This window comes from Mustelus asterias, chromosome 10 (assembly GCF_964213995.1).
Source record: "Mustelus asterias chromosome 10, sMusAst1.hap1.1, whole genome shotgun sequence".
NCBI lineage: Eukaryota > Metazoa > Chordata > Chondrichthyes > Carcharhiniformes > Triakidae > Mustelus > Mustelus asterias.
The window spans coordinates 77,438,449-77,452,958 of record NC_135810.1 but is presented as its reverse complement, the minus strand read 5'-3'; the positions used below and the strand labels follow the sequence as shown (position 1 = coordinate 77,452,958).

The 14,510-nt window shown below is 42.9% G+C and overlaps 1 protein-coding gene and 1 pseudogene across 1 annotated transcript; both read left to right on the top strand.

Annotated features, from left to right (window-relative positions):
* Nucleotides 1-278: 278 nt before the first annotated feature.
* LOC144500049 (small ribosomal subunit protein eS24 pseudogene) lies at nucleotides 279-663 on the top strand (annotated as a pseudogene).
* Nucleotides 664-1,743: 1,080 nt separating this feature from the next.
* On the top strand, nucleotides 1,744-10,849 carry dph3 (diphthamide biosynthesis 3). Its single transcript, XM_078221969.1, has 3 exons — nucleotides 1,744-2,191; nucleotides 7,126-7,200; nucleotides 9,435-10,849. The coding sequence occupies exons 1-3, from the start codon at nucleotides 2,084-2,086 to the stop codon at nucleotides 9,501-9,503; spliced, it is 252 nt and encodes an 83-aa protein (XP_078078095.1). The 5' UTR covers nucleotides 1,744-2,083; the 3' UTR covers nucleotides 9,504-10,849.
* Nucleotides 10,850-14,510: the final 3,661 nt, after the last annotated feature.

Sequence of the window (14,510 nt, the reverse complement as noted above, 5' to 3'; positions counted from 1 at the left end):
TCACAGGCTAATGGGTTTCAGAGCCCTCAGAAAGTCTCATTAAGTATTTCTGGCCAGACAATAATTTAAGTATTAAAGCATCCTCTCACCATCTACCCTGTCACACTGTTGAAAATGTGGAGTTGCTCATTGTTCAGACCAGGTAGCAACAGCAGATTTCCTTCGCTAAAGGTCATTAGTGAACCAGATCAGTTTTTAGTGACAATCAATGACAGTTTCATGGCGACTATTACTAATGACACTGTGACCACCAGAACAAGATAGTTTATGACAAATTGCTTCCTCCAACACAAATGGTTGTCAATGTCCTCCATCTTTGCAAGCCAGTTCCCAAGACAGAAATTAAGGATAGGCTGGCAAAAATGTATAAAACAGCACCAGATGTAGTGTTTGTTTTTGGCCTCAGGATGCAATTTGGTGGCGGCAAAACAACGTGATTTGCCATGGTCTACAATTCCTTGGATTATGATAAAAAGAATGAACCCAAACACAGGCTGGCAAGGCATGGTCTGTTGGAGAGAAAGAAGGTTTCCAGAAAACAGTGGAAGGAATGCAAGAACAGAATGATGGAAGTTCGGGACACAGCTAAAACAAACGTTGGTGCCAGCAAAAAGTCACATGGGAAAGACATTGAAGATTCCTTGAAATGCTAAATTACCCATGGATCACTGGCACAGTGGTTAGCACTGCTGCTTCACAGCGCTAGGGACCTGGGTTCAATTCCCGACTTGGGTGACTGTGCAGAATCTGCATGTTCTCCCCGTCTCTGTGTGGATTTCCTCTAGGTGCTCTGGTTTCCACAGTCTGAAAGACATGCTGGTTAGGTGCATTGGCAATGCTAAGTTCTCCCTCAGTGTACCCAAAAAGGTGCCGGAGTGTGACAACCAGGAGATTTTCACAGTAATTTCATTGCAGTGTTAATGTAAGCCTACTTGTGACACCAAGAAATAAACTTTAAAACTGTAATTATTTGTCTGCCTCCTCAAATAAATTCTTTACCAAGACTAACTTTGAATTCCAGATTTATTAATTTAATTTAAATTCTACCAGCTGCTATGGTGGGATTTGAACCCTTAATGCCAGAGCATTATTCTAGGTCGCTAGATTGTTATTCCAGTAACAACTCCAGCGACCACCACAACCCTTCCATCGTTTCTGAAGGCAGCTCAAGTGAAAGAGGTTGAGCTGCTTGGCATAACGTTGGCACACAATCCAGGTCTCGAATATGCAGCATGTTCAAGGCTATTGCTCTTCAGTTTGGTAGGCAGACTCCTGTTTGTTCACAGATTGATTGAAGTCTGCCATCGAGTATACTTTGGCAATTCTTGCATGTGTTGCCTTCAATATAGGCAGCTTGAGAGAGTATGCTGCTGTGATGTGAACTTATTCTCTGCTGAAATACTCTGCTGAAGAGATTGGAAATTTGGGTTGGAGATAGGGCTTTACTAGAGCAGGCGCTGCCTTACTTCAGTTTTCTTCCTGCTGATCTTTGCTGCAAATTATTGGTCTAGGAGAACAAAATCAAGCTTTAAAAATGCGAAAAGACAAAAATAAAATATCGCAGGTGCTGAAAATCTGAGATCAAATCAGATAGCTCAAAGCTCCCCACCTTGTGTCAGCTGTTGGGGAAGGTGGGTGTAACTGTTTGCGCAGTCGCGTCAGAGGAACGGGCCGGTGAAAGCGCGCATGCGTGATAACGGTCTGACGGCAAGGCAAACCCGTTTCGGAGCGAGGCGCAGGCGCGTTCGCGGAATTGGCTGGAGAAGGCGCGCAGGTGCAGCATCGGCCTGGCGACTGGGCCAACCTGTTCAGGAACGAGGCGCAGGCGCGTTCGCGGAAGGGCGGGGAGGGGGATGAGGGCGCGCATGCGCAATATCGATCTGAGCGCTGGGCAAATCCGTTTAATTGCGAGGCGCAAGCGCGTAAACCGGAGACGGCGCGTAAACCGGAGACGTCGCGCAGGCGCACGCCGAGTTGCAGCGGGCCGGGAGAAAGCGTGGGGAAGGCAGCAGGTAGTTGGAGTCAGAGCTGGACAGACTGGAGGCCGCAGTCGGCTGAGCGAAACGGCGAGTGGGCAGCCATCATGTCCGTGTTTCACGACGAGGTGGAAATCGAGGATTTCGAGTATGATGAGGAGACGGAGAGTTATTATTACCCGTGTCCGTGTGGGGACAAATTTATCATCAGCAAGGTGGGAGCTGTTGTAGTAAACTGCTGTAGACTAATATCAACCACCCACTAACTAATATCACTGATCAAACTGGAATAAGTGGCACCTCCACCTCAATAACTCATTGATGATCTAACCCTCTGACAGAGGATCTCCACTGATGGGTGATGATTGGGCTCAATGGGGATTTCAGTTTGCCAATATTGCTAAAGGCCATTTACTGGAATGTATATTTTATGATGTGGAGATGCCGGCGTTGGACTGGGGTAAACACAGTAAGAAGTTTAACAACACCAGGTTAAAGTCCAACAGGTTTATTTGGTAGCAAAAGCCACACAAGCTTTCGGAGCTGCAAGCCCCTTCTTCAGGTGAGTGGGAATTCTGTTCACAAACAGAGCTTATAAAGAGACACAGACTCAATTTACATGAATAATGGTTGGAATGTGAATATTTACAACTAATCAAGTCTTTAAGAAACAAAACAATGTGAGTGGAGAGAGCATCAAGACAGGCTAAAAAGATGTGTATTGTCTCCAGACAAGACAGCCAGTGAAACTCTGGGGGGGTTACAGATAGTGTGACATGAACCCAATTTCCCGGTTGAGGCCTTCCTCGTGTGTGCGGAACTTGGCTATCAGTTTCTGCTCAGTGACTCTGCGCTGTCGTGTGTCGCGAAGGCCGCCTTGGAAAACGCTTACCCGAATATCAGAGGCCGAATGCCCGTGACCGCTGAAGTGCTCCCCAACAGGAAGAGAACAGTCTTGCCTGGTGATTGTTGAGCGGTGTTCATTCATCCGTTGTCGCAGCGTCTGCATAGTTTCCCCAATGTACCATGCCTCGGGACATCCTTTCTTGCAGCGTATCAGGTAGACAACGTTGGCCGAGTTGCAAGAGTATGAACCGTGTACCTGGTGGATAGTGTTCTCACGTGAGATGATGGCATCTGTGTCAATGATCCGGCACGTCTTGCAGAGGTTGCTGTGGCAGGGTTGTGTGGTGTCATGGTCACTCTTCTCCTGAAGGCTGGGTAGTTTGCTGCGGACAATGGTCTGTTTGAGGTTGTGCGGTTGTTTTGAAGGCAAGAAGTGGGGGGTGGGGATGGCCTTGGCGAGATGTTCGTCTTCATCAATGACATGTTGAAGGCTCCGGAGGAGATGCCGTAGCTTCTCCGCTCCGGGGAAGTACTGGACAACGAAGGGTACTCTGTCCACTGTGTCCCGTGTTTGTCTTCTGAGGAGGTCGGTGCGGTTTTTCGCTGTGGCGCGTTGGAACTGTTGATCAATGAGTCGAGCGCCATATCCTGTTCTTATGAGGGCATCTTTCAGCGTCTGGAGGTGTCTGTTGCGATCCTCCTCATCCGAGCAGATCCTGTGTATACGGAGGGCTTGTCCGAATGGGGATGGCTTCTTTAACGTGTTTAGGGTGGAAGCTGGAGTAGTGGAGCATCGTGAGGTTATCCGTGGGCTTGCGGTACAGTGAGGTGCTGAGGTGACCGTCCTTAATGGAGATGCGTGTGTCCAAGAATGCAACCGATTCCGGAGAGTAGTCTATGGTGAGTCTGATAGTGGGATGGAACTTGTTGATGTCATCATAGAGTTGTTTCAGTGATTGTTCACCATGAGTCCAAAGGAAGAAAATGTCATCGATGTATCTAGTGTATAGCATCGGTTGAAGGTCCTGTGCGGTGAAGAAGTCTTGTTCGAACCTGTACATGAAGATGTTGGCATATTGAGGTGCGAATTTGGTCCCCATGGCTGTTCCGTGTGTCTGGATGAAGAACTGGTTGTTGAAGGTGAAGATGTTGTGGTCCAGGATGAAGCGGATGAGATGTAAAATTGCATCTGGAAACTGGCAGTTGTTGGCGCTGAGCTTGTTTTGGGATCCACAATTATGCTGGCTGCTTTGCCGAGGCAGCGGGAAGTGTAAACATTGTCAGTGGATGGGAGGCTGGTTTGTGTGATGGATTGGGCTACATTCATGACCTTTTGTAGTTCCTTGTGGTCTTGGGCAGAGCAGGAGCCATACCAAGCTGTGATACAACCAGAAATAATGTTTTCTATGGTGCATCTGTAAAGGTTAGTGAGAGTCGTAGCTGACGTACCAAATTTCTTTAGTCTTCTGAGAAAATAGAGGCGACGGTGGGCTTTCATAACTATATGTCGGCATGGGGGGGACCAGGACATGATGGTGATCTGGACACCTAAAAACTTGACGTTTTCGACCCTTTCTACTTTGCCCCTGTTGATGTAGACAGGATGTGGAGATGCCAGCATTGGACTAGGGTAAACACAGTAAGAGGTCTAACAACACCAGGTTAAAGTCCAACAGGTTTATTTGGTAGCAAAAGCCACTAGCTTTCGGAACAGGCTGTCCCTTCGTTAGGTGGGTGGGAGTTCTGATTACATGGGATTACATTGGGTTCATGCCACACTATCTGTAACCCCCACAACCTGCCTGGATGTGCAAAATCTCACTAGCTGTCCTGTCTGGAGACAATGCACATCTCTTTAACCTGTGCTTAATGCTCCCTCCTCTTGCATTGTCTGTACCTTTAAGACTTGATTAGCTGTAAAGACTCATTATTCATGTAAATTGAGTTTGTGTCTTTGTGCCTTGTTTGTAATCAGAACTCCCACCCACCTGACGAAGGGACAGCCTGTTCCGAAAGCTAGTGGCTTTTGCTACCAAATAAACCTGTTGGACTTTAACCTAGTGTTGTTAGACTTTAACCTGGCGTTGTTAGACTTCTTACGATGTAGACAGGGGCATGTTCTCCACTATGCTTCCTGAAGTTGTTGACAATCTCCTGCATTTTGTTGACATTGAGGGAGAGATTATTGTTGCCGCACCAGTTCACCAGATTCTCTACCTCATTCCTGTACTCTGTCTCGTCATTGTTTGAGATCCGACCCACTACGGCAGTGTCGTCAGCAAACTTGAAAATCGAATTGGAGGGGAATTTGGCCACACAGTCATAGTGTATAAGGAGTATAATAGGGGGCTGAGAACGCAGCCTTGTGGGGCACCAGTGTTGAGGATGATCATGGAGGAGGTGTAGTTGCCTATCCTTGCTGATTGTGCTCTGAGTTAGGAAGTTCAGGATCCAGTTGCAGAGGGAGGTGCCGAGGCCCAGGCCACGGAGTTTGGAGATGAGTTTCGTGGAAATAATAGTGTTGAAGGTTGAGCTACAGTCAATAAATAGGAGCCTGACATAGGTGTCTTTGTTATCTAGGTATTCCAGGGTTGGCTGCAGGGCCAGGGAGAGAGACATTCACCAGGATTGGGGATAAAGATGTAGTTTATAACTGGGGCCCTGACAATGTCAGGAAGTTGAGGGAGAGTTTTGATATTTGTGGCACCAATATTTTGAAGTGCTTTTTAAAGATAAAATTGGAAATGAGGTTGAACTGTGCAAGAGTTGTGATGACTGGAGGTGTGTATGCGTGCGTGCAGTTTTGTTTGCTGCAGTGCTTTTCCTAGGGTGCTCACAAAGGAAGGGGTTTGTAGTTTGTGACAAATCCAAAGAAGTGGTTGGAGCTTTTTTGGTCAGTCACCAAGACTGATGGGCAAGGCTTGTGAGAGATGGTGAAGTTGAAGGGGAAGGTGAGATGGTACATAAGGATTTTAAATGAAGGGTCGGACAGGATAAAATGCTGCAGAAGTGGGTAGTAGACTGAGCTTTGTGATAAGGGTAATATTGATTTGATTTAGTATTGCCACATGTATTAGTATACAGTGAAAATAATTATTTCTTGCACGCTGTACAGACAAAGCATACCATACATAGAGAAGGAAAGGAGAGAATGCAGAATGTTGTCTTACCATCATAGAAAGATCAACTTAACATGAGGTAGGTCCAAATCTGTAACAGGCAGTAATAGAGCATTGTTAGAGAGTTTAAAAGTGTTAGAATAAAGTTTTAGAAGCATAGACTGAGAGTAAAAGATAGAAGTAGAGGGTATGCTGGGCACAGCTTGCAAGAAGTCTCCGTGCTCTGGTACCATGTGCCTTGAATGCTATTGTTGTGGTGGTTTGGAACAATGGTGCAAAGTAGAAAGAGATGAGGTGATACTTGTGGGCGAGGAAAGAAGGGACATGATTTAGGAGTCCCAGTCTCAATCACTTTACATTTTAAAAATAAACATGATGAGATCAAACGTGTTTGCAACACCTGCCTCTCTCCTTGCAAATCCTTAATCTTGTGTAAAGGGATGGCATGATGGCACAGTGGTTAGCGCTGCTGCATCACAGCGACAGGGATCTGGGTTCGATTCCCGGCTTGGGTCACTGTCTGTGTGGAGTTTGCATATTCTCCCTGTGTCTGCGTGGCTTTCTTCTGGGGGCTCTGGTTTCCTGGATTTATGTCACATTATCAGTAACCCCCACAGCTTGCCTCCTGGACTTGCAGAATTTCACTAGCTGTTCTGTCTGGAGACAATACACATCTCTTTCACCTGTGTTTAATGTTCCCTCCACCCACATTGTCTGTACATTTAAGACCTGGCTGGCTGTAGGATTTGCATTTTAATCAGTATTCTGCAACTTGATTCTGTCTGTTTGCACTGTTTGAGAGCAGATTTCCACTCCATCTGACGAAGGAGCAGTGCTCCGAAAGCTTATGGTATTTGCTACCAAATAAACCTGTTGGACTTTAACCTGGTGTTGTGAGACTTCTTACTGTGTTCCTCCCACAATCCAAAGATCTGCAGGTTTGGTGCATTGGCCATGCTAAATTCTCCCTTAATGTACCCGAACAGGCGCCAGAGTGTGGCGACTAGGGGATTTTCACAATAACTTCATTACAGTGTTAATGTAAGCCTACTTGTGACTAATAAATAAACTTTAACTTTAGAATGGTCACAGATCTGTAGATCAGCTGCAGAACCATTGCTGCAGCCTGAACTAGCACATTTGAGATGCAAAGAAAATAAATCTAACTTTTTGGTGTCTTACAGGAAGATCTGGAAAATGGGGAAGAAGTTGCAACATGTCCAAGTTGTTCTTTGATAATCAAAGTCATTTATGATAAAGTAAGTTGACATTTATTTGAAATGTGCAGACCCAATGTCTTGCCTCTTGATTTGGTATTTGACAAATTTCTCCAATTGAGAGTACTGATTCAGTAGCCCAGCACTATTTGAAGTGCTATTGATCTCAGATATAACCTCATTGTAGGTTTGCCAGAAGACATGTAAAACACCTTTTCAAATTATACAAATTTACAGCATAGATGGAGGCCATTCAGCACATCAGGTTTGTGCTGGCCAAAAAAGATTATCCAGCCACATCCCACTTTCCAGCTCATGGTTTGTAGCCTTGTCTTTTTTGATCCTTCAAGTGCAAATCCAACCACTTTTTAAATGCGATGAGGGTTTCTGCCTTTACCAACCTTTTTAAGCAGTGAATTCCAGATTCCCACCACCCTCAGGGTAAAAATAAACCATTCTCAATTGCCCTCTGAACTTTCCACCAGTTGCTTTAAGGCTATGCCCCCTGGCTTTTGATCCCTCTTCTAAGTTAACTAGTTTGTCCATAGAGCTTATCTAATAATTCAATACAACTTAATTAAGTTACCTCTCAGCCTCCTCTGTTTCAAGGAAAACATCTTCAGCCTATCCAGTCATTCCTCATAGCCAAAGTTTCCCAATCCTGGTGTCATCCTTTTAAATCTCTACACTCCAGTGCAATCACATTCATCCGGTAATGTGATATATGCAGTATTCAAGCTGCAGCGTAACTAGTGTTGTACATAGTTGTAGCACAACCTCCCTGTTTTATATATTATGCCTCTTTTAATAAAAGAAAGCATGTATTTCTTAACCACCTTATCAATCTGTCTTGCAAACTTGGAGGATCTGCGGGAATATGCTCCAAGATCCCTTTCTTCCTCCACACTACTCACTATCCTCCCATTTATTGTCTTTTCCCTTGCTTTGTTGCACAACCCCGAATGCATTGCTTGCACTTCTCCAGGTAGAATTCAATTTTCCACTTTTCTGTCCAACTGACCAAGCCATCTATATTTCCTTGCAGTCTAAAGGGGAAAATGGCACTGGAGAAGTAGTCCAGAGGCCCCGGCTATGAATTCAAACCGCCCATAGCAGTTGGTGGAATTTAAATTCAACTAATAAAACTGGACTATAAAGACAGTCGCAGTAATGATACCACAACACTATCATCGATAGTTGTAAAAGCCTATCTGGTTCACTAATGTACGTTAGGGAAGGAAATCTGTCATCCTTGCCTGGTCTAGCCTACATATGACTTCATACTCTCTGCCCTGTGAAATGACCTAATTAGCCACTCAGATCAGGAGCAATTAGGGATGGGCAACCAACCAATGCTGGCCTTGCCCACATCCCCTGAAAGAATAAATGGAAAAAAAGAAGCTTCCTTCTCACAGTGAACCACATGGCTAATTTATTCATCAATGGAATGTGCAAACTACTAAAAATAAGGGACTGAGCAGTGAGCTCAAGCGAACCCTACTGTCAATAGTTTTCCAGTCGCAAAAGCAGCTATCATCTATTACCCTTTGCTTCTGGCTGCTAAGCTAATTTTGGAACCAATTTGCCACTCTTCCTTAATTCCCAAGGGCTTTTACTTTTTTGATCATCTGACGCAATGATTCTTTGATTCAGCGTGTACACTTTGTTTACTTGGAGAGGAATCTTGCTGTAGATTTCTAAATCTCACCATTTGCATTTAATGTTTGCATATAACTTCTCGAGTCAGTTTTTCATTGGTGCTGCAACAGAGTAAAGAGAAGAAAGCTTCAGGCATGTACATTTCTCAGCTGTCAACATGATGTGTTAGCTTCTGAAATTCTCATTGGGTGAAAGCCTAGAGGCACTGTAGTCTTTCGACTGTTTTACAGTGGCTTATCTTAAACAAATTTCCTATTTATTTAATTGTATTCGGGAACTTTTAGCCAATGTTTTGTAGGTTGCTTTCACTGATTTATCATTTGTTTTCATGAAAACTGCAGATAAGTGATCACAGAATTGGTATGGTGCAGAGGATGCCATTTGGTCCATCATGTCTGTACTGGCTGTCTGAATAAGCAATCACCAAGTTTTACTCTTCTGCCTTCTTCCTATAATCCTGAATTTTATTTCCTTTTCAGATAACAATCTAATTCAGTCTAAATTTTGAATGACATTGCTAATTTTTCAAATCTTTGCCAGTACATACTTTCACTAAGTCCACAGTAAACGTTGCATATTTAAATCCTTATTTAAAGTCTTGATGTATTTTGCTTCAGGATCAGTTCATGTCTGGAGAAGTGGTGGAAATGGTGACGACAGATAAACTGGAAAAAATGAAATGCTAATTGCTAAGACTGCACAGTTCTGACGTATACATGAGACATCTTCTGCCAAGGAGTGATGAATAAATCATGAATCGAGATGTACATGGAGATGAAATCCAGTTACTACAACTAAGTTTGGAGTTTTACTTTGCACAATATTTAAATTAGTCTCACAGACTACTGACATATTCTGATAAATATGCAAATTACAGACCAAATCCTGTGGTAGAATAAATCGACAAAGCCTCATTTGGTTGAAAGCAAAACACTCCAAATGCTGGAAACCTGAAACAAAAACGCTGTTACTGTTTCAGTTCTGGTGAAAGGTCCTCTTGACCTGAAACATTAACTGTTTCCACAGATGCTGCCTGACCTGCTGAGTATTTCCAGCAATTTCATTTGTATTATCCATCATTTCTTTTGTGATTCCTAGAAGCTGTTTTAAAGTTTCATCTAGCACCCATCTTGTTCTGGGTAAAGCACAAGACAAACATTCGATTTGGGATTCTCCATAAGAAAAGCAGAAAGGATGGTAGATGTAATTTGCTTTTCTTGATTCTAGCTGTCATTGCTTGGGATTGAAAAGCTCTTGCTGAATAAGCTTTCCAGGGTTGTAAGTTTACAGTTTGAAAATGGAATATTCCCAACTTGCTTATTCTAAGCAGCAATATGTAACTGCTCTGAATTGATTTATGTGGGGAGAGTTGTTTTGAGCTGTTATGAGAATGTTGACAAGGCATTGTGCAATGTTGTATTTTGTTTCTAATGGTTCTGAAACATCGAAATACAGAATATTTAGAGAGAACTCAGTTACTTGTATAATCCTGGTATGATTAATTGCTAGCGATTATTATTTGCTATGTGCCGGCTTCCTTTCACAAGTATAGTGGGTCCATAAATTATCAATATTGAGGATTCAAGTGACTCTCTAGCATGGTTAGAAACAGATTCAACTTTTGGAACTACTTGTGTTTACTACATTTGTCTTTGGTGGGTTCCTGGCCTGCTGTGTTTGCAGTAAATTATAACAACTCTTTGCAGTTGATCCTTTGCACAGTATAAACTAATTTAATGATCCTGAAGATCACAAAGAATAACTTCATTTAAAATGGTCTTGGCCACTATCTCTACAATTCTAATTTTATCTTTAATCATTTGAATAAATGAAATTGTTGACATTCTGGCCAATAATTGGGGATTGTTGCAATAGTAGGAAAAAAATTCTATTGATCTGAAGTGAAAAGATGGATGGACAAATCAGTTTTGAAGCAGATTTTTCAGTTTTAATGCATTCATTTATCATTGTGATTTTCTTTTAGCCGTTTCTGTTTATGATGAAGTATTTCATTAAAAGATTTTTACTTTTACTCACCAGTATCTGAGTTTTTTTTTCTGTCTGAAAGATGGCGCTAGTCAAAGTCATAAGATCACAATGTATTCAAAGATGAGGAAAACATTGGCTCCGTTGTAGGGTTCCTTTGTGTCAGGAATGCTCAGCTCCAGGTTACCCCATCAGTGATTCAGCTCAGCAATCCTAATTGGATATATTAAAGCTTTATTGTAGCTCTAATGAATGAATCATACACATGGAAAGAAAGACTTACATTTATATGGTGCCTTGTATGACCTCCCAATAAATACTCTGGGTATAGTCGGGTAAATATTTTTAAAGTGGGGTCACTGCTGTCATGTAGGAAACACAGCATTCTGACAAACTGCAACTTTTGTTTTGGTGATGTTGATTGAACGATAAATATTCAGGATACTGGGGATAACACTCTCGCTTTTTGAAATAGTGCCATCGATCTTTTACACACAACATATTGCACTGTTGGAGGTGTTGTATTTTGGATGAGACATCAAACCAAGGCTCCATCTTCTACTTGGGTGGATGTAAAAGATCCAAAGGCATTATTTGGAAGAAGAGCAGGAGAGTTATCCTGTTGTCTTAGTTGATGTTTATCCTTCAATCAACATCACAGAAAAATGATTTGGTTATTATCAGATTATTGCCTGTGGGAATTTGCTGAACACCATTTTGTTGCCTCGTCTCCTACATTGCAACAGTGACCACAGCTCAAAATGTGCACCTTTTGGCTTCTTGTGAAGGTACTATATAAATGTAAGTTTTTTTTTCTCTTTCTCTTTTGCAGCACTCCCTCAGCACTTTTACATTTTTATGAAACTTTGTGCTTGTGTCCTGATGTGGAGCTTGAACCAAAAGCTTTCTGTATCAACCGCAAACAGCTGACATCTTATTCAAATCACACTAACGATGACGTTTAGTATTATGAAGTCTAAGCCTCTGGACAGTAGGTCAGCATGGAAGGTTTTGTAGAACAATCTGCTGTTTCATTCTGTTCATAGTCTTACGCTTGTACCCTTTTCCTGTATAGTTCTGTAGTTCATACATTTTCCTGCACCAGCTGAAAGTCACTATCTCCTCTGTTTAATTCAATCATCCATTCCCTTATAATCCATTTAATCAATTGTCAAAGTATTCAATTGATATGTTGATAACATTTGCTGAAGTTAAGTTTAACCATTAATGAGGTATTGAACACACCCTGATTGGGTCCACTCTGTCTAGCTTCAACCATTTTAACAGTTAAGGAGGTTTGTCAAACAGCTGTACCTATTTCATCTACCCAAAAGAGCTCTAGACTCAACACCACATTCTGTACGTCAAATACTTTTAAACCTCCATCCCCTACTAGCTTGGCCTGAGGGCTCTCTTTGAACAGAGCCCAACTAGTCCTTATCCATCACCACCCTCCTCTGCCTGGCTGAGTCTGTTCTCTTCCCTCCGCCTCCTCTGTTCCAAGGAGTACAGACACGGCTTACCCAATCTTTCCTCAGAACTAAATTTCTCCATTCCTGGCAACGTCCTTGTAAATCTTGTTGGAACCCTCTCTAATGCGATTGCATCTTGTAATAATAGCGCTGTATGCGGCACTATAGCAGTAACCTAACTGGTATTCTGCACAGTTTGAGCATAACATCCCTGCTCTTGTACTCTATGCATCAGTCAATAAAAGAAAGAATCTCATGCCTTCAGGACCACTTTATCTATCTATCCTACTATTATAACCAGGTGAGGACAGGTCGAATGGTTCCCCTCTTTGCTGTCTCCTTGTTTGACCACAGCAAACTTTTATTATGTTTGCATTACAACAGCTTCCTGTCATAAAATAACCATAAGTTTTTACTTCTAAACACAGCCAATTTTGGACCCAGTTTGCCACTCTTCTCTGATTCCATGAGTTTTTAATATACTAACCGATCTGCCATGTAGAGCCTTATCAAATTCTTTGCTAAAATCCATGAGGATTACGTTAAATATGGTCAACCCTCCTTGTTACCTTCCCAAACAATTCAATTGAGTTAATCAGGCATGACCTTCCCTAAAGTCCATGCTGGTTTATCTTTCAAAATGCGGATTTATGCTATCTGTGTTTTTCCAATTTACCCACCACCAAGGTGACTCTGACTGGCCTGTAATTACTCGCTCTATCCCTTCCTCCCTTTTTAAACAATGGTACAACTTTAGCTGTTTTCCAGTCCTATGGCATCATGCCTGTAGTCAGAGGGGATTGGAAAGTGATGGCCAGTGCCTTTGTAACTTCTTGCGCCCCTTGTCCTGGGATACATTTCACTCAGGCCTGGTGGTGACTTATCTCCATTTAAAAATGCTAAGTACCTTCCTATTTCATCCCATCCAATATTTCACTCCTCTTCCTTAACCACAATGGCTGCTTTTGTCCCACTTGTGAAAATGGATGCAAATTCGCCATTAAAAGCTATGCCTACATTTTGCCCCTCCCCACACAGGTTACCCCTTTGGTCTCTATTTAGCTCTACTTTTTCCTCTTACTCTTTATGTATTATGAAACATCTTTGGGTTTTGTAGTTTTTATTTGCCGATATTTTTTGCCCCCTCTCTCTGCTTTCATAATTTCCTTTTTAACTTCCTTCCTGCACCTTCTATTCTCCTGTTGATCTTCTGTAGTATTGATGTCACAAGTGGGGACCAGAAACTGAAAGTTCCAGTGTGCCCTGGGCATTTCTGCACTTGCACCAATTGGGAGCAGGCAGCACATGTGTAGTCCAATATTTCTTTGGGCCAGGGACAAGTACCCAGTGGAAGGAAATGGTGCCAAAACCTGATGATGGGGCCCAGGAGTTAGGTGCCATACCAAAGAGGAGTTATGGGGGAGGGAGATGTCCCAGGAGTTCATCAGTAGGACCCCCTGGGGAAAGGAGCAAAGAAACAGGCTCCAAGTAGCGGGAGCTCAGGAGAAGCCCTGAAGAACTGAAAATGCAGTGGAAGTTTGGTAACTCCCTGCTGCTGGTCGTTGGGAAAAGGTAACACTTTGGAGCAGTGGAAGAAGTGAGTGTGGAGACAAAAATGATGGAAAAAGTCTTCTGCATTGCGCTGAGTGCCCAAAATTCATTGAAGTGAGGACGTAAGGGGGTGAAAGCCCTTTGCCGAGTACAGAACAGAAGCTTTAGCGTCAGTGAGGGGAAGGTCATAGGTATAGTGAATACACTGTAAGGGTTGGAATCAGAAGAAGGGATGGGGTCAGAAAAAGGAAGAGGTCGAGGTTCCCGGATGGACGTTGGTAACAGTAAGTTGTTGGGGCTTGTATTCCTTAACAGCTGAAGGGAAGAGTAAAAGCTTCTTGTTAAGGCGTGCGATGAGACAAAGAATGAAATGGAACTGGGGACAAGGACGGTTTTGAGATAGGGTGCATTGATGCTACTGGAGAGAGATATCGAGTGTCTATGTACGCCAGCATATGCCACAGAGGGTGTATCTCAGGATGCAGCAAGAACGGCAGTCCGAGAAACATTATATGTCCCCGAGATACCTGTAATTCTGGTGGATTCAAAACATGGGAGGTGGAACTTCAGTTGGAATCCACGTGGGGTGAATCAGAGATAATCACTGAGGAAGGAAATGTGGCTGTGAAAGCAAGTTTTGGTAAATACCTTGTTAAGCACCAGGAAGAAAATGGAAAGCAATGA